The sequence below is a fragment of the Diospyros lotus genome, chromosome 13, assembly GCF_014633365.1.
Source record: "Diospyros lotus cultivar Yz01 chromosome 13, ASM1463336v1, whole genome shotgun sequence".
Classification (NCBI taxonomy): domain Eukaryota; kingdom Viridiplantae; phylum Streptophyta; class Magnoliopsida; order Ericales; family Ebenaceae; genus Diospyros; species Diospyros lotus.
The window spans coordinates 15,402,606-15,428,955 of NC_068350.1; the positions used below are offsets into that span (position 1 = coordinate 15,402,606).

The following is a 26,350-nucleotide window of genomic DNA, read 5'->3' on the forward strand; positions in this document are numbered from 1 at the left end:
TAGTGTAGGAAGCTGATGAGGTAGCAGTGGAAGAGGAGGATGGTGTACATGCAGCTGATGCGAAGTATGAGACTGACATGATCATAACAATGGGAATAGTAGCTGCAAAGAATGAGGAAAAAACTGAACTAAATAAGGCAATTTTGAATGATAAGAAAGAAAAGGCAATTGTTGAAGAAGAGACTAAGGTTGTATAGGAGAAAATACTTGCTAAATGTGTGCCTGGGGTATACTCTAGCAATCAGCAAGTAGCTCTTGGGATGCCTGAAGGTGCTCCTCCTCCATGGCTCATCAACATGTAGAGGCCACTTCTTACCTGCATTTGAAAATTCCAGGGTTGAATGCTCCTATTTCCCTTGGAGTTAGTTGCGGTTATCATCCAGGAGATTGGGGCAAACCTCCTGCTGATGAATATGGTAGTCTGCTCAAGGGTGATGTTTTTGGGGATCTGTGACAAGATCAGCCCAACTATGAGGAAGAACCAATTAATAAGACCAAACATTGGGGTGATTTGGAGGAAGAGGAAGAAGAGGAGGTGGAAGAAGAGATTGAGGAAGAGGAATTGGGGGATGGCATTCAATCAGTTGACAGCCTCTCAAGCACTTCCATTGGTGCTAAGACTCCTACTGCTATTAATCTCTGGAAGTAGCAGAGGAAGGAGCATGAAAAGCCTCTTTATGATATATTTGAGGAGAAAGAAGAAAGGATTGTACCGGGCACCTTGCTTGGAACATCTCATACGAATGTCATTGGCATGGGCACACAAGACAAGATAAAGGCGACATTGTAACCAGAAGACTTGGAAGTATTGTATAGATTTTTGCCTGCAGAGAGGTTTGAAATTCTCTTTATGATTGGAAAGGATAGGCTTGCAGGACTGATGGCTCATTCAGAACCATTTTTAATGGCAATAAGGAAGAGGTGGATGGTTGAGATTGGTGTTGCATCAAGTCATAATACTATTACTGTTGAGAAAAAAGAAAAGAGAAAGCAAGAGCAAAGGGAAATACGAGATAAGAACAATAAAAGGCAAAGAAGAAACCAATTGGTGAAGAGAGACATTGGATGAAGAAACGACGACTCAATTGTAATAAATTTCTTGAGGACAAGAAACCCTTCAAGGAGGGGGAATTGCCACGACCCTTGGGGTATTATAGGGGCAAAGCAGTAATTAATTACTGTTGGAATTTACACACATGGATTGCTCTTTTTACGGTGCAATCTTTCCTTCAGTGGCTGATATTGTTTTCTTGATTTGTTTCCTTTATTCTTGTTATTTTATTTATTTCCTTATATTACTAGTGGATTATATATTGTACAATCTTTCCTTATTGTAGATATTTCCTAAGGTTGTTTAGGCATCTTTCTCTTCTTGGAAAACTGCCTAACTTAGAATTGTAGACTTGTATATATTTTGTAACCTACGAATGAATCAATAGAGATTGGATTTTTTAGTTCTTTGGTTCTTTCTTTCAACAATTACCATTGTTGGTTAGGAAATATTGTTAGTTCTATTGTAATGCACGGGGTGTTGTTCCTAGACTCTACTTCCAGTTAAACAACCTATAAATAGGCCCTAGTATGTAGAGAAATGTATGTTGGAATGATACAGTGAATTTATATTTCTCTCCTTATTTTCTCTCTCTTGTTCTCCCTTGTTTTCCCTCCTTTCTCTTGATTTTTGCTCTGTCTCTCCCTCCAATTCTTTCCCGAATTCTTCCCATTTCCTTCCTAGACCCTAGCTAAACCCTAGGGTCGTGACACACCACTATGCAAGTGATATCCACTTGTGCCAGCTCTTAGGATGAAGGAAACAAAGGCAACGCAGGTAAGTCTCGACACACTAATTCACCCTCTTAGATTGCCTATCTGTTTAAGGGTGGTAGGCTGTAGACATTTTGAGTTTAACTCCTAATGATCGCATCAACTCCTGCCAAAGCAAGCTGGTAAATATCTTATCCCTATCAGAGATTATGGATTGGGGAACCCCACATAACTTCACCACCTAATCTAAAAAAAAATCCTTGCTACTTCTTGTGTTGTATAGGGGTGAGTAAGGCTCAAGAAATGTGTAAATTTTGTAAACCGATCTACCACCACCAAGATACAACCCTTGCCCTCAGATTTAGGTAACCCTTCTATATAGTCCATTGTCACGCTATCCCACGCTTGTGCTGGTATAACTAATGGTTGCAACAAACCCGAGTATGCCACAATTTCATATTTGCATCTCTTGCATGTGTCACAAGCCATTACAAAGTCTGTCACAAACTTCTTTAGTTGGGGCTAATAGAAAAGTTGTTTCACCTTGTAATATGTGTTATGGATTCCTGAATGTCCCCCAATAAGGGATTCATGAAGTGAGTGCAGTATCTTTTTCTTAAGCTATTTGTAGTCCTTGATCATCAATCTCCCCTAATATCGAATCACCCCCTTAGTGAATGTGTACCCTGGCGTCCCATTGGGATCCAATATCAATTGTTCCATTAATTCCTTAATTTTCTCATCCCTTTCATAACTGGTCACCACCTCTTGATACTAATCAGGGGTTGTTACTGTAACCGCGGCCAAAGATCCTTTTTCATGGCATTTAGATAAAGAATCAACTGCCATATTTTCTCTTCTCTTCTTATACTATATGGCATAATCTAAGCCCATTAGCTTAGCCATCCCCTTCTTCTGTAATTGTGTATGAAGCCTTTGTTGTAGTAGGAATTTTAGGTTCTCGCGATCCGTTTTAATTATGAATAGACTCCACTCTAGGTAGTGCCTCCATTCCTCCATAGCTATTAAGACAACCAGAAGCTCCTTCTCGTAAATACTCAACTTGGTGCTTGGGAGATAAGGCTTGCTGAGGTAAGCCAAGGGCCTTCCCTCCTACATCAGAACCGCCCCCACCTCAATGCTATAAGCATCGGTCTCCAAGGTCAAGGATTTGTCGAAGTCCGATAACCCCCCATTATGGGTGCCTTGCTCATAGCCTCCTTCAATTGCATAAATGTTGTTTTAGCCTCAAGGCCCCATTTAAAGCCATCCTTCTTCAACAACTCCATCAAAGGCTTGCTTATGATCCATAGTGTTTTACAAATAGCCTGTAATAACTTGTTAGCCCTAGGAATCCCCTCAGGGCCTTGATGTTAGCAGGTCTCAGCCAAGCAATCATTGTTGCCACCTTCCTTGGGTCAGTGCTCACACCTGCACCAGAAATAACATGCCCAAAGTACTCCACTTGTCCTTGACTGAAGGCACACTTCGACCTCTTAATATACAATTGGTTAGTCCTGAGAATCTCAAATGTAGTCCTTAGGTGATTTAGGTGTTGGTAAAAGGTTTGGTTCAAGTATGTTGTCAAAGAAGACCAAGATAAAATGGAATAGGTATGGCTCAAACAATCGGTTCATTAGGGGCTGAAATGTAGTAGGGGCATTGGTGAGCCCAAATGACACCACCAAGAATTCGTAGTGGCTATGATGAGTTCTAAAAGCTGTCTTAGGTATGTCATTTGGTTTCATCCGAATTTGATGGTAGCCTGAATGTAGGTCTAGTTTGGAGAAGATAGTGGCATTCTTCAACTCATCTAGCAAATCTTCAATAATTGGTATGAGAAACTTGTCTTTAATGGTCATGGCATTGAGTTGAAAATAGTCAACACGATAACGCCATGATCCGCCCTTTTTCTTGACAAGCAAGACATGGGGACGCATAGGGACTTTGGCTTGGTCTAATTAAAGATCTATTCAACATTTCCTTGACCATCTTTTCAATTTCGATCTCTTGGTTTGGGGGATAACGGGGACATTGATAGGTTCAAAGTTGGGTTTAAGGTTGATGGAGTGGTCAAATGGTCTCTTAGGCGGCAGGGAGTTAAGCTCTACAAAGAGATTCTCAAATTCAGCCAATAGTATATTAAATAGGTGTAATCGGTGTACCTCTTAAGTTATTCTGAGTCTGAGTGTTGACGACAAACTATAACTCTTCTTCCTAATCCATACTTTCCTTTGCCCCTTCCACTATCTGAATGGAGAATAGTTGAGCAACTTGAGCCCATTTATTCTTGAACATCTTCTAAAGTTTCTTCTCAGTGATCATCTTACAAGTCCCTATCTCCTTGTTGCCTATAAGTGTAAGCTTCTTACCTTCCTCCTCAAAGGTTACCTCCATTCTGTTGAAATCGACGCTTATTGGGACACATGTTTCATCCAATCCACCCCCATCACTACATCACAACCCCCTAGTTTTAGGAGTCTCAGGTCCGCCTCAAACATTTCCACTTGCATCTCCCAACAAAAACTTGCACAAGCTGCCTTACTTAGCACCTTATTACCATTAGCCACAATGACTGTCAATGGTTGGGTTCTTGTGAGCTGATAATTCAATTTCTTAGCCGTACCCTCATCTAAAAAATTGAGTACTCCCACTGTCAATTAAAATCATAACGCTACAATCCTATGTCTTCCCTACAACTCTGATGATCTCGTTGTTGGCTAACCCCTTGAGAGCATGTAGGGATAACTCCCCATTGTCCACCCCCCCTCCCCAATTCTATTGGTTCATTTGTTTCCTCTTCTTCTACCACAAGTCCATCCTCCCCCTCAAGTAAGTGCAGTTGTCTCTTGCACTAATGTCCAAGAAAGTATTTGTCCCCACATTTGAAACACAGCCCTACCTACCTTCTCTGTTCAATCATCTTTCCCCCTTGCACTATTGTAGGGTTAGAGGGAGTGGAAATTGTCACCCCCCTTGATCCTTGGTTCACCTTGATCGTTTCCTTGCCATACCCCTTATTCTGATTACTGATGATCACTCCCCTCGATTGCTACCTTTGTTTCTTCATTATTGCTTCCACCATCAACTCTTGCAAGCTCGCACTCTCGGCCACTTGTTCCACTGTTCCAAGTTGTAGCATTTTCACTATGGGTCTAAGTTCTTCACTCAACCCGCTCACAAAGCTAGACACAAAGTATGCTTCGGATAGGTGTGGGTTGAGATTGAGCATGAGGGATTTTAACTCCTCAAACCGAAGCTGGTAGGCTTGTACTCTCCCTTCTTGCTTAAGTTTGTTAAATTCTTCTACTACATCCATCCTATTTCTGTCTCCAAATCTCTCACACAACACTCTCCCCTTACCTTCGACCATCCTTGATACCAGGCATCTTTAGCATCATTGAAATAAGTCGCTACCAGAGCCACCCAGTGTCTCTCTGGCACATTATACCAATTGAACATCCGTTCACACCTCCTTACCCACCACCATGGGTTAATCCCATCAAGCATAGGGATCTCTAATTTAGGCATCGAAAACCCTGGCTGATTTGGAACAGCCAGTCCTTCCCGCCTCCGTTCTACCACATTCTCCTATGTTTCTATGGGGTCCGCCTATATTTCTGAGGGGCCAGCATTCGTATTACTCACTCCATGTCTAGTTAAGATCGACTTTGTCCTCTTTATAGGGGGAAAATTGGGGGAGATTCTTACCTGATTTTATTGAGTAAACATCATCATGAAACTCTAGAGTTGGTCCCAAATCTAACTTCCCACCTCATCTCTGATATGTGAAATTGCTCCATCCAATCTCCTTTCCAATCCTTCCATTGAATTATCCATTTTCCTATCCATCGCCATGATCGCCTCAAGGTTTCTAGTTAATCCAATCTCCAACAATTCCACTCGAGTTTGTAGATCCAACATGGTTGAGTTGAATTGCTGCAATTGCAACTCCGAATTTTTCATCCGCGTATGGAAGCTCCACCAAATTCTCGTCGGCCCGGGTCGAGCTCTAATATCAATTTGTCAAATCTCTGATAACACTGAATTCTCACTAAGCGGATGTGATCCGAGAGAAATGAAGAGAGGGAGGGAGGGGGGAGGAGAGAGAGAGAGAGATTCAAATGAATTTCAATTGAATTTTCTAGAAGTCTCTAGGCGAATAGGATTAGTCTTTTATATACTGAGTCCTCGCACCTTAAGTCTCGCCACAACCAAAAAAAAAAAAATACAATTGCATATAGCTTTCGCTAGGTACAAATCATATTATCTATAACTACCCACATGTGTAAGTCATCCAAGTTGTTGGCACATGACAATATCTTCCCAAAGACTAGAAAAATTATAGTTGGCATCAATCCCTAAGCTTTCCAATGGTAACACTCGGGAGGAAAACATAAATTTAGTGAATGAAATCATAGGTCATAAGAAATTCATGGTCATAAATTAAAAAAAAATCATCCACACATGAGGGCAGAAAACTTAAAGCTAGTCAATTCCAAAAAGACAAATTGAAAACAACAGATACCATATATAAAATTTCCATCTAGGGACTGAAAATAACTATCCTGTCAGTAACTTTTGGAGGAGAAAACCAGTGTTGACTTATGGTAGTGGATCAATTTGACAATACATCATGTGTGTTTCCTAGGGTTATTGAAAACCCGGAGTTGCAGAGAAGTTAAGGGCTCTCTCTCTAGAGGATCTGCTAAGATGGATTTAATAAACATAATGGACACAGAAGAGAAAAAAGAATATCACAATATTAGTGGAGTGAGGTACAGGACAGACATAATAAATACAGAAAAAGCTTCTATACAACATAAAAGATATCAGATTGTCATATACTTAACAGAAATATCTATTAGAAATACCATAACCATTAAAGCAAGATGCCCATCCGCAATTCCAAATTTCACACAAGAAAAAAAGGTTGTAACTTTTTGCATTAAATATCAAAGGCCAGAAAAGTTTCCTGTTCCACTTGGTGTGGCCACAAACCTATTTGTGAAATTCCACCTAATTGATATAGCATTGTGGGTGGCAAGGGTGCTACAATTCACAAGAATGTTTATTTATCCTCGTACGGCATACCATCTAGTTGGATCAGGGCCTGTGATTGTCGTTGTTATTGTACCCTCAGATGGCATGTTTGAATCCTCGGTTTAGACATAGCTTCTTTTATGGGAGTTAGACACAATGAAAGCTTTTTATAGTTTATATAATAGCCCTACACTTAAAAAATAATAACAACAATAAGGAAGCAATGTCTAAACTAAGGATTAAATCAATGTCCTCCAGCTACATCTGCTTTTGTGGGGCTAATATACGTATTCAGCTATATTTGGATGAGCAGATCAAACAAGGCAGGCTAGTGGTCCATTTATGAGCCATTGGAAGGAAATCAGCCAGGGAAGGAAGCTGGATTTTGGGTTCTGAGATGGATTGAGCAGAGATCCAGGTAGAGTGTGGATACCCAATAGTGAAGGGTTGTGAGGGGCAATCCTAGATGAGGCACACAGATAGAGGTAACAGTACATCCTAATGGGCACAAAGAACATGCCCGTCAGTAACTTTGCTCAAAGTTTCAATATATATATATATATATATGTTTTGAAAGTAACATTGATCTATGGCACAATTAAAATGGGTACAAATTTACTTACCCTATAATGCCCAACACTAGTTTGGCCAGGTAACCAAGAACAGTCATAGCCCATGTAGTTTCAGCCTGAAAAAATTAAGCAGCAAAATTACAAAGAAATGAGATCAGATATAATTTTTTTGATAAAAGGTGTGTAGGTTAGCACATTAAATAGATTTCAAACCATCACCTTTTCACCTTGAGGGTACATTTCTTCTAAAGCCTTTACATCTTCTTCTAGAAGAAGCAACTCCTGCAATGTTCAGAAAGCACACGTCAATAATACGAATTCCAGTCCAACCATGCAAACAAAGACAACCTCAACCAACACTAGAAGTCTTAAGTTACACCAAAAAGTAAAGGAATTTCTCCAAATCTTAAACAACCAACAATATAATGTAGAAATTTGTGGAAACAGGAAAACATTTAATTAGCAATTGCTACATCCTTGGAGTAAACAATTTGCAGTTGGATCATTCCTGAAGTTCTTTTATTTTCAATAGCAGCAAAAAGCTGCACCCAGGGTTTACCCAGTGCACACCTGCGAGGTAGTGGTTGTGAGTTCCTCACCATCAAAAAAAAAAAAAAAATGGCTCTCATAAAAAGCAAGCCCAATGCACGAGGCTCCCAATGGAGGGTCGTATTTGTACACAACCTTCCCCATGCATTTTTGCAAAGAGTTTTTTCTACAACTCAAACCTGTGACCTTCCTGTCACAGAGGAGCAACCTTACCATTGCTATCAAGGCTCACTAACTGTATTGAAACATACAAAAGATGTATAAATCATTGTGCTATCGCCTTAATAGGGACTAAACCTTGCACCTTCCCCTTAGTGGTGGTAGCATAAGCCCAAAGCTACTAATATGGGTAAAGGTAAATACCTTCTCAACTGCCTTTACGTTTTTACGCCATTTTCTTCCCTTTGAGCCACTTCTTTCTTCCTGATGAAGTGCATCTGCTGCTTTCTTTAGTTCTCTTGCCTTCTTACCAAGTTCAGTGGCTTCCTATAAGAGATCATTACATTGAAACAAGTCATTAAAAAATACTCATTATGTAACCTAAGTCCTTTTTCTTGTTTATCTGGGTATAGCATAAAGCAAGTAATTTATGCTGGTCTTTGTACAAAAGTCAAAAGGTACCTTAATATATTGTGAACGGGTGATGACAGCTTTTGGACGCCGAATGAATGAAAAGATAAGTCCTAAGGGTAGACAAGCTATGCCCACACCACCAAATATCTGGTTAAAACAACAAAGAGGTCAATAATTACATTGGCAAGTGTATATTAATTTAAATAATGTAAGCCAATAATAACCAGATCTAATGTACAACAAATACTTGTAAACATTTGTTCATGGGTTTGATCAGTTTGCCTTGATAGCAAAGAGGAAAAATGAGGAAGTAATTACAATAACAATGGAAGCGACCAAGTAATTTAACATGTCCTCTTTCTTCTATATTGCTTCTTTTTTCTATTGTAATTATTACAGTTCTCATTAAATTGAAATGTTTTCTTCATTCTCAATTCTTTTTAGTTAAAAATAGAAAAGTAGGAACCTTTTGGATTTCATGATCTTGGTATGTGTCAAAACAAATAATTACTTGGTGAGTTTCATATACTATCAGCATGTTTTAATGGAAACTATAGTTTTGATTCTCCAGTGATGTATTATACCATCCTTTAATATATTTCAGCCTGGAAAGTAAATAAAATGAGATTTTGGTTATTGCTACAAATATAATTCAATTTATTCAGAAGATTGTGATTCTATAAACTGGCATGACCGAAAGAGACTGTGTTTCTATAATGTGGACTATGTATGTAAAGAAACAATAGTGACAAATAGATATCTAAAACATAGGTCTTTCTATTTCCTCTAAATTGCAACTGGAATCAGAAATAGTACAATTTCACAAGAAAGCTTTGAATGCTATACGGAAACTTAAAGATTTGAAACATACAGTGAAGAGAACAGATCCAACAATAGTAGCAAGAGCAACAACATATTCTGGGAAGGTAGCCTGCATTGTCCATGTTGCCTCTGATGAAGCACTTGCAGAATATGCAGAACACTAGAAAACAAGAATAATGTGAGAATGTTTATTAAGCACAAAATCTAAAGCCAGTAAAAGCAAAAGAAATAGGATTGCTAGGATGGATTTAATTAACCTGGTGTGTGCCACTTCCAATACATTGTTGACTTCTAGAGAATCCCCATGAACTAGGAAAGGATGTAGTGCCAGAAGAAAGGTGCCTGACAGTAAAGTCAACCTTTCCAATCAATCCTGGAACCACAAACAGGAAGAAGAGATAATATACAGTTATAACTCTTCAGAACAATATATAAATATGAGAAATTATTGACTTACAACGAAAAACAAAAGTATCTTATCAAGAGGGCTTCCCTTCCTAGTTTGTGCAGAGTAAAATGACTTGACAGCTATTAATTATTTAATATATATCCAATTAAAATGGAAGGATAGTAAAATAAAATAGAAGAAGCAAACTCACTAAGGACAGAAGACCTAACAACCTTGGGTAACATAGAAGAAAAATTGTTTCCAGCAATTCTACACATCATAAATGCATATAATATTACACATTATACACCAGATCTTCTAGAAGTTAGTGCCTTCAAGTTCATTAAAGGCTTTGATTACACTTCCAAAGATCTTACTTGCATAGATGCACTGACTTGGCAATTCTAACTAGAATCGCCCCCTTTCAACCTACTAGTTAAATTTCAGCTTCATATTTCAAACAAAATGCCTCTATCAACCTAGCTGTCAAATTGATATCTCCTTGACGTGAATCAGTAAGTCGGACAAAAAAGCTGCACAAATTAGCTACTTCCTTAACACAAATCTGACTAATATATTAGCAGCCTAACATTCCAAGGGCAATTATAGTAGGAACATATTTCTGCTTCATTTTGATTGCAATTTTAACAAAATGATAGTAGGGTTTTTGTTGGCGATAGCAGATTCCTGAGAGTCCTATCAAAGGTAGACTTTTATCTCTATTTTCTCTTAGTATTTATCCATATGTATTATCAGTTTTCAGTTTCTTATTTTCTATTTTATTGGATTTTGTAATCTGACCTCTTCCTACAAATTAGAAGAGATATTAGAGAGTAGTATTGAAGTAGGAGTCTTTAGGGTCTAAGAGTGTATGTCTATAAGAAAGACCTTGTATCAGTTTTTCCAAATATGAAGAATTAGATTGATTTCTTCTACATGGTATCAGAGCCTCGTTAGTAGGCTGATACAGTAAACCCTAGTGCCTTTATTGCACCATCACTGTTCACAATCATTGTTCACCGTCACCGTCACTGTTCACATAGAATCGCCTCTATCCGGCCACCGCCTTCCAGCACCGCCACCATTATTGGGTTTGTCATCATCAAATTGGCCAACCACCAGAGAACCACCGTCATCGGAGTCCACACGCACCCCCACGCGCCGCTGTTAGTTCGCTTCCGACTCCATGTGCCGGCGCGTGAAAGAGCATCTGCAGCCCTTTCACCTCCGGCTGCTCCAGATCTGATCTCCAGCGTCTCTCTAGCCCATCCCTGGTGCCAAAATCATCCGTTGCTGAGGGCTTCTTCCTTCCATTGCGCTTGCCTTCATTGCAGATTTTTTTCCTCCTTCCATCAATAAGTGATCTTGGAAGCCTTTGACAGTATGAGTGAGACATCCAAGGTAAACCCTGCATCCTCCATTCCTTCTCCTATCATAACCGGAGATCTAAATCCGGTAGACTCTACTCCTATGACTGCCGAATTGCCAACTCTTCATCAATCCTACCGATTAGATGATAAGAATTATCTTCAATGGGCTCAACTGGTCAGAACTCTCCTCAAAGGTCAAAGCAAAGGAAGTCACTTGACAGCAGATCCACCAAAAGAAGAAGACCCATCCTTCATAGCATGGGATGTGGAAGACTCAAGAATTCTGTCATGGCTGTGGAGTACAATGCAGCCAGACATAAGTAGGAACTATATGTTCCTAAACATAGCCAAGGAAGTGTGGGAAACCGTCCAGTAAACCTTCTCCAAGGTTAGAGATGCATCAGTGATCTTTGAGGTAAAAACAAACATCAACTCCACTAAACAAGGGCCGCTAACAGTGATCGAATACTACAACCAAATGACGGGCTTATGACTGGAACTCGATCAGTATCAAGCAATTAAATTGGTGTGCAAAACAGATGCTGCTGCCGTTCATAAGATTGTGGAGAGAGATCGAATTATAGAGTTCGTAGTCGGCTTGAATCAAGAGTTTGATCAAGTTTGGGTACAAGTCCTAGGTAGGGACAAACTTCCTAGCCTAAATGAGGTTTTTGCCATCGTTCGAAGTGAGGAGAATAGAAGAAGTGCGATGCTTACTGATTATAATCTTGAAGGATCAGCCCTCTTTATCAAAAACAAAGAGGGAGATGGGATGAGGTTTGGGAGATTAGTCACCCAAACAAGGAATACAAGTCGAGAAGGACAATGGTGTACTCATTGCAAGAAGTCCCGACATACCAGGGAAACTTGTTTTAAATTACATGGAAAGGAGGCTGTGTTTGAAAAAGATTGGAGGATTCAAGAATATGAGATCTCAAAGTTATCTCTCAAGCAAGGATCCGGAAGAAAATGGTAGAAAAGAAGAGCCAACAAAGGCTGATCTAAAGCTGTTAAATGCTGAAGAACTAAGCAAACTAAAAGCCTTCCTAAGAACCTTCCAAGATGGAGCTTCATGCTCCACTAATCAGCAAGGTATATCTCCAACCAATTGTTCTTTTTTAGCTTCGAAAATTGATAGGGATAACATGTGGATCCTTGATTCGGGAGCCACGAATCACATGACACCTAATCCCAATTTTTTTGAGACCTACGAGCCCCTTACCACTGCCAAACAAATCACTATTGCAAACGGTGTATCAGTCCCTATTACCGGAATAGGTACCATTCACATCAGCCCTTCTTTAACCCTCAGTCATGCTCTTTATGTCCCAAATTTGACTACCAATATGATTTCTATTCATCAATTAACCAAAGATCTAATCTTCTATGCTGTTTTTTCTTCTCATTTGTGCAAGTTTCAGGCCAAGGACACGGGGAAGATGATTGGTGTGGCTAAGGAGTATAATGGGTTGTACATTTTGCAAGGGGAGAACCCTAACACAAAAAGAAGAAGGCTTGGGATGGCATGTTCCACTGAAACCTCTACTGATTTCTCCTCAATTTGGCTCCACCATCTTAGATTAAGCCATCCTCCTTTCATTTTATTAAAGAACATGTTCCCTAGTTTGTTTAGAAACCTAGAGCCTAGTGATTTTCAATGTGATGTGTGTGTCATGGAAAAGCACCATCGAGTGCCTTACCCTATCAGCAATAAATTATCTTCTAAACCATTCTTCTTAGTCCATTCAGATGTTTGGGGACCATCTAAAATCTCAAACTGTTCAGGAGCTAGGTGGTTCATCACCTTCATTGATGATTGCACTAGAATGTCTTGGGTGTACCTTTTAAAAGACAAATCTGGCATTGGGTCTACTTTACAACACTTCTGCAAAATGATTCTCACTCAATTTGGCACATCTATTCAACAATTCCGGACTAATAATGCAAAGGATTATTTTAACAATCCCTTGCATCTATTTTTCCAAAAATAAGGCATTATTCATGAATCATCTTGTGTGGACACCCCCCAACAAAATGGAGTGGCCGAGAGAAGGATGAGACACCTTCTCAATGTCACCCACACGCTTCTTCACCATCATCAAGTTCCAAAACAGTTTTGGGGGGAGGCTGTGCTAACAGCAACTTATGTGATAAATAGAGTGCCATCTAGGGTCCTAAAACATCAAAGTCCTCTCCAAAACTTAGCCTCCTTCTATCCTGATTTTTCTTTGCATTCTCAACTGCCACTTAGAGTCTTTGGGTGTGTGTGTTTTGTTCACATTTTTAAAAACCACCGGGACAAGTTTGACTCAAGGGCTCATGGGTGTGTCTTCCTAGGATATTCTCCTACTCAAAAGAGCTACAAATGCTATTGTCCTACCCTAAGGAAGTTCTGTGTGTCTAAGGATGTTACATTTCATAAAAATGAGTCATACTTTGCCCCTCTTCAAACCAGCAGTCAGGGGGAGCCTAATTTCAATGAAAATCTAGCTTCTGAAACTTCTGTTCCCTTGGTAGAAACCAGCCCTTTGGAACTTCACTGCCCATCCATCATGAACCAGCCTCTATTCCCAATGTCTAGCAGTGACCATCAACCAGCCCATGTCATTTCCCAGCCATCTCCAATTCAGTACAAGGGTTCTCCATTTGTTTACAAAAGACGACAACACATCTCTACTCAGTAGCCTATCCAATCATCGGTCCCTTGTCCAGCCTTGGAACCTACATCAAGTGAAGATGATGCTCCAGCAGAGTGTAGTCCATGCCCCGAACCTCCTGACCTTGATCTACCTATTGCTCTCCAGAAGGGAATTAGATCTTGTACTCAACATCCCATGTCCAATTATTTATCCTATCATCGCCTATCATCTAGCCACCGAGGATTTCTCTCTTCATTGGATGCTATTGTTATCCCAACATCAGTAGAAGAAGCTCTAAAGAACCCTAAGTGGAAAGAAGCTATGCTAGAGGGGATGTGGGCACTTAACAAAAATCATACTTGGGATCTCGTGGCCAAACCCAAAGGTGTTAAGCTGGTTGGCTACCAGTGGATATTTAATATGAAATTCAAAGCTGGTGGTACTCTTGACCGATACAAGGCAAGGTCGGTTGACAAGGGCTACACCCAATCCTATGGCATTGTTTACCTTGAAACTTTTGCCCCAGTCACAAAGATGACTTCTATTCGGGTTCTTATTTCATTGGTAGCAATACATGGGTGGCAACTCCAGCAATTTGATGTGAAAAATGCATTCTTGCATGGAGATTTAGAGGAGGAGATATATATGGAACTACCTCCTGATTTTCACTAGGAAGGGGGAGGAAGAGTATGTAGACTTAAAAATGCCCTCTATGGGCTAAAGCAATCTCCACGTGCTTGGTTCGGCAGGTTTTCTAAAGTTATGCTATCTATGGGATATCATCAAAGCAGGGAGGATCATACTCTCTTTATCAAGCATCATGGTGATTTGATGACAGCTTTATTTGTATATGTGGATAATATTGTGGTTATTGGCAATGATACTGCTGAACAGGTAATCTTAAAGCAGAACTTGGCTAAAGAATTTGAAATTAAAGAACCTGGGGTGCTGAAATATTTCTTGGGCATTGAGGTTGCATGCTCAAAAAATGGCATATTCTTGTCACAAAGAAAGTATATTATGGACTTGCTTATAGAAACAGGGCTTCTAGGAGGAAAAGGAACTAGCATACCAGTGGATTCGAACCTAAAGTTGCAAGCAAATACCAAAGATGAGGTGATAGATAAAGGGAGGTTTCAAGGTTTGGTGGGTAGGCTGATTTATCTCTCACATACTAGACCTGATATAGCATTTACAGGGAGCCTTGTAAGTCAATTTATACATAATCCCTCCTCAGAACATATGCAAGCAATAAGGAGGGTTTTGAATTATCTTAAAGCTATACCAAGTAAAGGAATCTTATTTACCCCAGGGGATGTTTTAAAGATTCAAGGATATGTGGATGTCGACTATGGGGGGTCTCTAGTTGATAGGAGATCCATAACTGAGTATTGTGTGTTCCTAGAGGGTAATTTGGTATCTTGGAGAAGCAAGAAACAAGGAGTTGTAGCAAGATCAAGTGCTGAGGCTGAGTTTCGAGCTATGGCTCTAGAAGTATGCGAACTTCTATGGGTGCAAATAGTACTAAAAGATCTAAAAATTCCAGTACAGAGACCCATGGAGTTGCTATGTGATAACCAGTCAGCGATCAGTATAGCTCATAATCCGGTCCAACATGATCGAACAAAACATATTGAGATTGATCGTCATTTCCTCAAAGAAAAGCTTGATTCAGGTCTCTTCAATATCTCATATGTGCCATCAAGATGTCAAGTGACTGATATTCTAACAAAACGATTGCCTACCGCATAGTTTGAAGACCTAGTATCCAAGCTAGGGATGAGTGATATACATTCCCCAACTTGAGGGGGAGTGTTGGCGATAGCAGATTCCTGAAAGTCCTATCAAAAGAAGACTTTTATCTCTATCTTCTCTTAGTATTTATCTATATGTATTATCAGTTTTTAATTTCTTATTTTCTATTTTATTTTATTTTGTAATCTGAACTCTTCCTACAAATTAGGAGAGATATTAGGGAGTAGTATTGAAGTAAGAGTCTTTAGGGTCCAAGAGTGTGTCTATAAGAAAGCCCTTGTATTAGTTTCTCTAAATATGAAGAATTAGATTGATTTCTTCTACAGTTTTGAATGATTACAATCTTAATCATAAATTAAGAACCAAGGTTCATAATCAAGGGAAGGCAAAGGCAATGGTAATACTGTCTGGTAGATCATGCAAGTTCACCACAACAAAAGCATGAAAATACCCGGTAAGAGTTTTCCCACCATAATTATATGTGATACTTGGCATATAAAGGTACTTCAATGGCTAATTAACACAGATGTGTTAAAGAAAATGTGGTCTGAGATATCAACTTCAGAGACAAATGAATGATCATGAAAAAGAAGATGTGCTTTGAAATAAATGGAGTATGCATTTGCTGAAGATAGTCTTGGAATCATGAGACAAGCCTAGGTATTTTGGAGTGGCTTTCATGGCATAGGAACTACATAAAGGCATTCACAAGCAATTTCAATTGGTGCTACTAGGCCTTTAACAAGCTATTCTGAGGTACCCTTCTAAGGAAGGTAGTTGAGTTTATTTAGTATGGTTAGGACACAGTATAAGTTCTCGTGATATGCAGTCTATCATCATCATCAACTGCACCTTATCCTAACTAAGCTTAGTTCGGTGGTATGATATTCATAATGCCAATTGACTTCTAAAAGTCCCATTGGAAAATCAAATCCATGTAAAAGAAAAAGTGGCAAAAGTTTACACCAGATGCACTTCTTGACACAACCCTTGAGCATAGGAATGATGAAATAAAGTTCCTACACCATCTTCATACGAAAAAGTTTCATGAGATGGAAGTGAATGAAAATAATTAATATGACCATGTTCCATTGCATGGTTGTAAGATACAAAAATGATTTGTGTCCAACAGGAAAACACACTTTGAAGTCAATTATTTGCTCCTTAGTTACCATGGAGTTGCAAGAAAGATAAAGTGTTTATTCTTAACCTTATTTCAGGTGCATTGGATCTTAATGGAAATATGAAGAACCAAGAAGTACTTCAATTGCATGAACATCTAGGGTTATTGTTTATCTATCTTGGTTTACGTGGAGAAGGGAAAATCCTTCCCATGATATTTTGGACTTTGCAGACATGTTTACTTGTACACAAGGGACACTAGATCCTTTATCTTACTTTTTGGGTGACATTTTGATAATTTTTCTCCTTGCGCTTCTAAAGTTATGGTTTTTATATGTATAACATGTACATGCTTTGACCCCTTCTAGCACTTAATGTCAACGAGGAAGCAGCCAATTGTCAAGTCTCTGAGGAGAGACTTGCAGTTTCCATGATTTAAGAAGACGAGAGAGAGAGTTTGGAGGGAAAAAAGAGAAAAATTGAATTTAGAGGGAAAGAGAATATCATTCAAAACAGATAACTCCCATCCTCCAATACAAGGCCTTATATAGGCTCTTCCCACAGTATGTGATCATAACCGTGAGGCTCCTCTCTAACTACTAACATGCAAGTGGCCCTGTGGCTATTTTAATTACAGAAATTTCAATAATACCCTTGGGGTCCTAACATTTCCCCACCCCTAGAAACAATTATTGTCCTCAATAATTTAAAGAAGCTCTGTAACTCTTAGGAAATGATCTAGTAGCTCCGATAGGCACTCCCATGTCGTGTGATTTGGGTCTTTCTATGTCCATCTCACCAGCACCTGAGTTAAGGGCACTAAGCCCTAATATAATACCCTTTTATCCAGAATACCTTGGGGTTCTACTGCTCCTTCCTCTTCATTCATCTATGGTAAGTCTGAACTGATAGTAGCTTGGAGCCCAATATACTTTTCAAGAGGGATACGTGGAACATCGGGTGCACGTGGACTCCTTCCAGTAATCTCAATTTGTAGGCCACCTTCCCAATCTTGGACCCCACCTCATAAGGTCCAAAGTACTTGGGGCTTAGTTTAGATGCGGGAATGGTTGTAAAAGGCTGTTGCAAGAACCTTTTCAACCTTAGGAAGACCCTATCCCTCACCTGAAAGGACCAATCACTCCTTTTTTGATCCATGTGCTGTTTCATTTGATTTTGGGCTATACTTTACTCCTTTTTTAATATCCACAGAACTTCCTACCTTTGTTGGAGATATTGTTCCACCGTTGCCATGGCTGTTGTTGCATTAGATAGGGCTGGAATTAGAGGTGGCTTGTAACCAAACAATGCTTCGAAAGGGCTCCTATTAATGGCACTATGGTAGCTTGAATTGTACCATCATTGGGCTAAAGACAACCATTTATGCTAGCTCTTAGGTTTAGTGTGACACATGCACCTCAAGTACCCCTCCAAACATTGGTTGACTCTCTCGGTTTGACCATCTATTTGTGGGTGGTAGGCGATAGACATGTGTAATCCTACTCCCAATCCCTTAAACAGCTCCTGCTAGAAGGTACTCGTAAAGATCTTGTCCCTATCTGAAACAATCGATTTTGGCACACCATGGATCTTCACCACCGAGTCCATAAACACCCTTGCTACCTCCTGTGCACTAAAGGGATGGGTTAGATTGATGAAATGTGCGAACTTGGTCAGTCTATCCACCACTACCATTACCACATTCCTTCATTCTAATCTTGGTAACCCTTCAACAAAGTCCATGGATACTCCCTCCCATGCCTGCTCAAGAATTTCTAGGGGTTGTAGAAGACCTAGGTAGGCTACATTCTGATGTTTACGCCTCTGACAAACTGAACATGATAAGACAAAATTCGGTACTTCTTTTTTTTGTCCTAGCCAGAAGAATAAGCGTCTCACCTTGTGGTAGGTTGCACTGATGCCCGAATGTCCTCCCATTGGTGATTTATGTAAGGTTGTTAGTATCCTCCTTCTCAATGCCTCGTCATCACCCACCACCACTCTTCCCTTGAACCGCAATAGCCCATTAGTAAAAGTGTACCTTGAAGATTCTAATGGCTGCACTGCCAGGCTTTCCATTAGGTCTCTAATCCATGGTGTTTGATCGTAGCTTCCAGCCACTTCTTTCATCCACTTTGGAATTACTGCCGATATTGCTTGACATTGTCCAACCACTTCCTTCCTTGATAGAGCATCTACCACAACATTTTCCTTTCCTTTTCGATACTCGATGGAATAGTCTAGCCCCATCATTTTTTAGACCCCTTTCCTTTGTAGCTAAGTGTGTAATTTTTGCTAGGATAAAAATTGCAGACTCTCATGGTCGGTTTTAATTATAAATGGGTTGGCTTCCAAGTAGTGCCTCCATTTTTCAATAGCCACCAATACTGCCAGTAACTCCTTATCATACACACTCAAACCCAAATGCCTGGGAGCTACTGCCTTACTAATGTAAGCTAGGGCTCTTCCCTCTTACATTAACACAGCCCCTATCCCCTTGTCACTTGTGTATGTCTCCATTATGAACTTCTTAGAGAAATCTGGTAGGACTAGCACCAGGGCCTCTGTCATGGCTCTCTTGAGGGTCAAAAGGCATCCACTGCATGGGATTCTACAAGAAACAATCCTTCTTGAGGAGTTCTATAAGGGGCTTGCTAATGAGCCCATAATTCTGCACAAACTTCATGTAATATCCCATCAAACCTAGGAACCCCCTTAGCTCCCTTACTGTCTGGGGTCTAGGCCACTCGGTCATAGCTGCAATCTTTTGAGGGTCAGTCCTCACCCTTTCCCTTGAAATAATGTGGCCTAAGTACTCCACCTCTCCTTGAGCAAATGTACACTTGGATAGCTTAACATACAATTTGTTAGAATTCAGGATCTCAAATGTCATTTTTAGGTGGGTTAAATGCTGGTCAAGGTCTTGGCTATATACAAGGATATCATCAAAGAAAATTAGGATGAATTTCCTTAGGTAAGGCTGAAATACTTGGTTCATCAAGGCTTGAAATGTAGTTGGGGCATTAGTGAGACCAAAAGGCATCACCATAAATTCGTATAGTCCTTGATGAGTGCGAAAGGTTGTTTTGTGTATATCAAGGGGTGACATCCGGATTTGATGATATCCGGATCTTAGGTCCAATTTGGAAAAGATTTTGGCCTTGTGTAACTCATCTAAAAGGTCATCAATGAGGGGTATAGGGAATTTGTTTTTGATGGTCTTGGAGTTGAGTTGACGATGTCAACACAAAACCTCCACGATCTATCATTCTTTTTCACAAGCAATACAGGGGATGCAAAGGGACTTTGGCTAGGGCATATGATGGTTGAGGAGAGCATGCTAGCTACTTGTTTTTCAATCTCCTCTTTTTGTATGGGAGAATATCTATAGGCTCTCAGGTTTACTGGTTCAAAGTGGGGTTTAAGGAATATCGAATGGTCTAAAGATTCTTTGGGATGGCAGGGTATGGGGTTCAACAAAAAGATCTTGAAATTCCTTTAACAGTAAAGTTAAGCTATCCGGAAGTGGTACCTGAGTGGTTGATTGGAGTAGTGCCTAGCTTCCCATCCATGGACAATTATTTTATGTATCCCTGTATCCCTGCCCTCTAGTTCAAGCTCTTCCATTGGGTGTATTGAGTACAATTGAGCTATCTGCACCCCCCCCCCCCCCTTACTCTTCATCCATCTCTGTAGCTTCTCCCCCTTTATCCATTTGCATTCTCCTTACTCCATGGTACCCTTCAAAATGAGCTTAGAATTTCCCCTTTCCATGGTGACTTCTAGTTTGTTGAAGTCAAAGGTGAGAAGACTAACAGTCTTCATCCAATCCACTCCCAACACTATGTCATAACCACCTAATTCCAACACCCTCAAGTCAGCTTGGAATGCGTGTCCTTGCATCTCTCAACAGAAACCTTCACACCATTTATAGCTATACATCTTACTTCTGTTAGCCACGATCACTGAGAGAGGAGTTGTAGCTGTTAATCTACACCTCAACTCCAAGGCAGTAGCTTCGTTTAAGAAGCTATGAGTGCTACCATTGTCGATCAATACTACTAACCATTTTTGTCCCACCTACCTTTGCACCTTTATGATTTGACCTGTAGGCCCTCCTTTCAAAGCATGGAAGGAAATTTCTCCTCCTTCCTGCTCTGTTTCTTCCTCCCGCACTAGTCCCATTGCCTCTTGAGTCACCTCCTCCTCATCTTCTAGATCTTTTGCATTAGGCTCCTCCTCCCCTTCCATGTTAAGGAGCTGCCTCTTACATTGGTGCACGACATGATACTTCTCACCACATCTAAAACACAACCCCATGAGTCTCCTCTGTTCCATGGTTGTAGCACGAGAAGGCACAGAACTAGCTTTAGGACCCCAGAAGGCCCTCCCAACAATAACGGTCCGTTACTCCCTCCTGTAGGGTAATTATTAATTGGCAATAGTCTCACAACCACCCTATTCTTTTTGAATATAGCCTCCAGTGTTAACTCCTGCAACTTGGCCTTTTCTTGCCGCTTGCCTAACCATCGTCGGCATTATCATTTTTACCATGGACCTCAACTCATCCTTAAGGCCACTAATGAAGCTGGATACGAAGTACTGATCAGTGAGAGTTGGTTGAGCATTCCACATCAAAGCTCCTAACTCCTCGAATTTCTCTTGATATTCGGCCACCGACCCTTCCTGCTTGAGTTTATTAAACTCCTCTATCACATCTACCATATTTTGTTTCCCAAAGCAAATACACAATTCCTCGACAAAATCGATCCATCTTGCTTCCATTCATCTTGATCTATACCACCCTTGAAACCAAGCATCAGTCGTATCATTGAGATAGGCTATAGCCAAATTGATCCTCTAGTTTTCAGCCATTTGATAGAACTGAAAGAACCTCTCATACCTACGGATCTACCACCTAGGCTTAGATCCTTCAAAGAGTGGAATCTCTAACCTCAGCATAGAGCCTTGGTGAGCACGAGGGGAATTGAATTCTCGTACCAATTCTGTAGAGTCATCATATGATGAATTCCCCCTTTCTGTGACTCCTTGAAGTCGACGAAGAATTCCCACTCCCACCATGCTAGCTTCCGGAACTGGTCTGGGAGGAAATTCTGGTGGCAACCAGAATTGAGGGAGTGCAGATAGCATGCTAACCACATTGCCTATCTGTTGTCTGAACTGATCTAACAACTCCCTTTGCCTCGCCAATTCTCTCTAAACACCTTCTCAGGAAGAAGTCATCTCCTCCCTTACTTCATCGCGAATTGCCCTAGTCTCTTCCCTACTCTACACTATTGTTTCCTAAGTTTGAGTCATACCGAACTCCATTGCTTCCAGACGATTCTCCAGTTGTTTCAATCTAGTTCCTTCGGCCATCTCTGTTACCGATCATTTCACCTCGATCCTTCCAATTGAACTACCTATTGCGCTCGGAATCACAGCCAAGGATGATTGGCTCTGATACCAATTGTCAAGTCTCCGAGGAGAGACTTGAAGTTTCCGTGATTTAAGAAGACGAGAGAGAGAGTTTGGAAGGAAAAAAGAGAAGAGAAGAATTGAATTTAGAGGGAAAGAGAATATCATTTAAAACAGATAACTCCCATCCTCCAATACAAGGCCTTATATAGGCTCTTCCCACGGCATGTGATCATAACCGAGGCTCCTCTCTAACTACTTACATGAAAGTGGCCATGTGGCTATTTTTATCACAGAAATTTCAATAATACCCTTAGGGTCCTAACACCAATCTTGTCCTTATTCTCGGACAAGATTGGACCAGCAGTGATTGGGTTTGATTAACAGTGTGTGATTGACAGTAATTGATTGATGGTGATTGATATTGGTTTCCTAAACCAAAGATGTATTTTCTAGAAGATAGATTGTTGTATATTTGTTGTATCCTAAGTTTCCTAATCAGATTTGGAAACTTTCATATTTCTATTTTTATTTATGTTTCTTAGAAACTTCCTAATTTGGTAGGAAGTCCTTGTATATATTTTTATCTAACCCTTCAGGTGAAATAAGATTGATAGCCATTTTTCATGATTTTCTTGACACTTAATTTTTTTCTTATATAGAGTAAAAAATTGATTGGTGAGCTAGAAGTATATTGCTGACCACACCTAGTGGGATTAAGGTTAGGTGGTAGTGGAATTATCAAGTAAAGAGATGTCAGCTCCGATAGCTGACAAGGGGGATTCTTTCGGAAATTGAAGAATTCTGGGAAGATAGGAAGAATGTTTGGAAGAGAAAGAGAGAAAAAAAAAAAAAGGAGAGAGCGAGAGGAATCTGATTTTGTATATTCAATCGTGAGTCATCATTCCCAGCTGTGGCCACATATATAGCTACCAGCTACCATAACTAACTGGGAATGTACACCCGGTACAGCAAGGCTCTAACCAACTAGGTATAATCAGCTTATATACTATAGCTATAATTACTATTCTGCCCTTAGGAATGTAACAAAAGAAGGATTAAGTGCAGATGAGTTTAAAGCATGCAAAAATGGTGCATAACTCTTATCTATTAGAGTACCATTTTTTGGTCCTAAAGGTTGAAAATAAAGGATACAAAAAACAAAATTACACTTTATGATAGATTGGAATACTGATAACAAATCATAACAGATTGCAATATTGATACTGTCATCGCCAATGACATGCATCTCTTATCATAAATTAAAAACAAACCATAGTGTCATGTACCTGGGGGGGGCAGCATACTGTAATAAATAGAATTTAGTGGTAATAGGCACTATAAACCATTGTATATGGGCAGTAATGGCGTGTGATATTTAGGTGATTATTTTGGCAGGAGATGTAGCATGTGAGGGAAGGCTATAAATTGTGGCTGACCCTACCATTGGAATCATGTAGAATTTGAATGAAATCTTGATTCCCTCTCAATTCCCTTCTCAATTCTTCTATCCTTCTCTATCTCTCTCTATTTCTCTAATTCTCTTTCCCCCTACTTCACAAGATTCTTCTCGTTCTCACTGAGATCTCTACCAACCGGGAGAGATCAATTCTCAAGCATTATCAAATCCTTGTGGATCTGACACATAGCACTTGTGAGTTTGTGACCAAGACATTGCTGATCAATGATCACACAAAGCTGTTGCATCTAGCTACCAAACTGATCCATGACGCATCAATTCCATGGTTCGGGATATTCCAAGCACCCCCACTTTTCACTAATCTAAAAGTGTGACACCAGTTTGCATTCCCCCCAAAAGAGAAGCTGTCTCAATTCTGCATACAAAATTACCTGATATAAATTCCTTAATTATGATTAATTCTTAACTAAAAGGGCCGATTTTTATGAACCATTGACTTAATGTAAGTCCTCATGCTAGTAATTTTCTCCCAAACCAAGGACTTTCAAAAGGTAAAGATATCTCTCACACCAACACCATTTGACCAGAAAAAAACTCTTAAGCCTCTCTACTTTGTTATCTTTGTTTTGTTATATGTTGTCCTCTCTCTTGATCATTTCTGTTCTATGATCAATATAGGTAAGCCACAGGCCCATATTTTCTAAATCTAACTAACTTTGAGAAAAATATTGATCTTCCTATTATATAGTTTACGAGGTCATTATCATCTTTACTTATTGATTTTGTTGTGCTTGTTCAGGATAACAGCATTTAGTAAGTTCTGCTGGACGTAAAATGGAATTTGTGAAGGACGAGGACGTATATAATATCAGCGCCAAAGCATTTGGAGTTGTATATTTTAAAAATCATCTCACTGTATATTCTGCCCATCATTCTCCTTTAAATTCACATGCATGGTGTTTTTCACTTCTTTTAGTTGAAATTCTGAGAAGATTACTTCAACTTCGAACTGCCGCACACCATGATTAGGTTCCACAACAAAAACGAACCACCCAACGAAAAACAAAAGATATGCCCGTAGAACTCAACAAGAAGACTAACCGTATAAGATTCCAAGCACCAGAGCGCAAACGATAGCCGTAGTCACAACCCACATCAGCGCGCTTTTAATCCGTTTACCAACAGTTCTGTATCACACAAACACATAAAAACATGAGAAACTTCCAGAGTTATGACGGTGAAAAACCCTAAGAAAAGGAACTACTTGTCCTGGTCGCCTTCGTAGTAGAACATGGCGAAGGGAATGACGAAGAAGACGAGGACGGCGTCGAGAATGTAGATAGCGAGCCAAAGCTCCCTCATCGGCAAGGTGAGGTTACAGGCGCCGTTGTAAATCGCGTGCCGACAGGCCTGGCGGTTGGCGACATCGGCAGGGAGCATGAGAATGGAGATTGCGGCGACAGAGAGGCCCAAAACCACCACGAATTTGGGGAAGTAGGCCTGGTTCGCGTCGTCGGGGTGCTGGAAGTTCACGAGCAGGTACACATTGAAGAGGAACACCAACACGCACACCACTATGGCCACGATCACCAGCGCGAGGTTGAAATCTCCCATTGCGAGGGAGGAGGAGCTCGCAATCTGAAGAATCAGCCGAAGAAGAAATCGGTTTGAAATGGAAGAAGAAGTTGAATTGGAAGCAGAAGTAGCTTTCTGAGATCTGGCGACTTTGGAAAAGCGGAGGGGATTAGCGGGAGACTGAAAGACGGTTTTACCCTCGACGAAAACGATTAAGGATGAGCTGAGTGGCAAAATGGAGAAGATGGACTGGAGGTTAAAGGTGGGACTTCGGTGGTCCGGGACGCTGCGAGAGTGTAGGATTAGGACCAGCCAGTCAAGAGACAGCGCGACATTAGTTTGGAAAATTCTATGTGCAACTCATGTTTTGTCCTTTACAGTCAATTTGTAATAAAATTTAATATGATTAAAATAACTTAAAATAAAAATTCATTTTTATCCTTCTCGTGCAACTGACTGCATCTTCCCTCGTAAAAGTTTTGTTATGGGTATTTTTCACAATCCTTCTGATAGATTGAGCTAGATTCAGTGGGCCGGCCCAATCACCTAAAGCCCAGCAGATCCAGTTGAGCTCGTCAGGACAAGTTCATACATTCCTAAAATCCGAGCACAGATCGCGAAACCATACGAGCTCCTAAGTAAGCTCCAACAAGGCTTCCATCGAGCTCTTAGCGATATACCCAACGAGTTACTCATAACACTTCTAGCTTGCTAGCCTAACTAATCAGCTCACGGTCAAATTATTTAGTTCGCACAACAACATTGGTACCGAATAACTAGAGATAGGGACTCACCTACTTTATCTGATGCAAACCAGATCCCTGGTAATACGGAACCCCACTCTCAATTTTATGGAGATGATAAAGACATATTCTACTCCATGATATCATCTCTACACTTTTGTATTTTATGCAATTGTAAACAACCATCACTATAAATAGAGGTTGAAACACCATTGTAAATGAGGGGAACAAGATTAATTACATACTGTTACTCTGTTAGAATTCCCAAAGGAGAGTCATGGAGTAAGCATCGTTCTGGCCGAACCATGTAAAATTCCCTTGTCTTTGTTTCTACTTAGTCCTTCCTCCTTATATTTTGACTTATTTTTCTCATTGCAAACTTACGAATCACGGTCGGTTGATTTTGAACATCGATATTTTGGCGCTAAAGGAAGGGCCCGCTCTAATCGCTAGCCATGGCAAAAGGAAGGAACGCACAAAGCTCGGACGCAATAGCCGATTTGTCAGAAAATCACTGCGATCAACCGTTGAATGTTCCATTGGTCAGAGGACCTGTTGTTTTCTGCACTGGGTGCCCCTATTCCACCGCCAGTTAGA

At 40.2% G+C, this 26,350-nt stretch overlaps 1 protein-coding gene across 1 annotated transcript in view; it reads right to left on the reverse strand.

The window, feature by feature from the left end:
• The window catches only part of LOC127788637 (LIMR family protein At5g01460), a 30,260-nt gene extending 5,061 nt beyond the window's left edge, over positions 1 to 25,199 (reverse strand). Inside the window, exons 1-8 of the mRNA XM_052317155.1 lie at positions 24,700 to 25,199; positions 24,537 to 24,622; positions 9,581 to 9,696; positions 9,373 to 9,483; positions 8,550 to 8,648; positions 8,292 to 8,414; positions 7,599 to 7,661; positions 7,431 to 7,495 (exon numbers count right to left, since the gene is read on the reverse strand). Coding sequence (XP_052173115.1) covers positions 7,431 to 7,495; positions 7,599 to 7,661; positions 8,292 to 8,414; positions 8,550 to 8,648; positions 9,373 to 9,483; positions 9,581 to 9,696; positions 24,537 to 24,622; positions 24,700 to 25,049 — 1,013 coding nt within the window. The 5' untranslated portion in view covers positions 25,050 to 25,199. The remainder of the gene's footprint in view (positions 1 to 7,430; positions 7,496 to 7,598; positions 7,662 to 8,291; positions 8,415 to 8,549; positions 8,649 to 9,372; positions 9,484 to 9,580; positions 9,697 to 24,536; positions 24,623 to 24,699) is intronic.
• Positions 25,200 to 26,350: the final 1,151 nt, after the last annotated feature.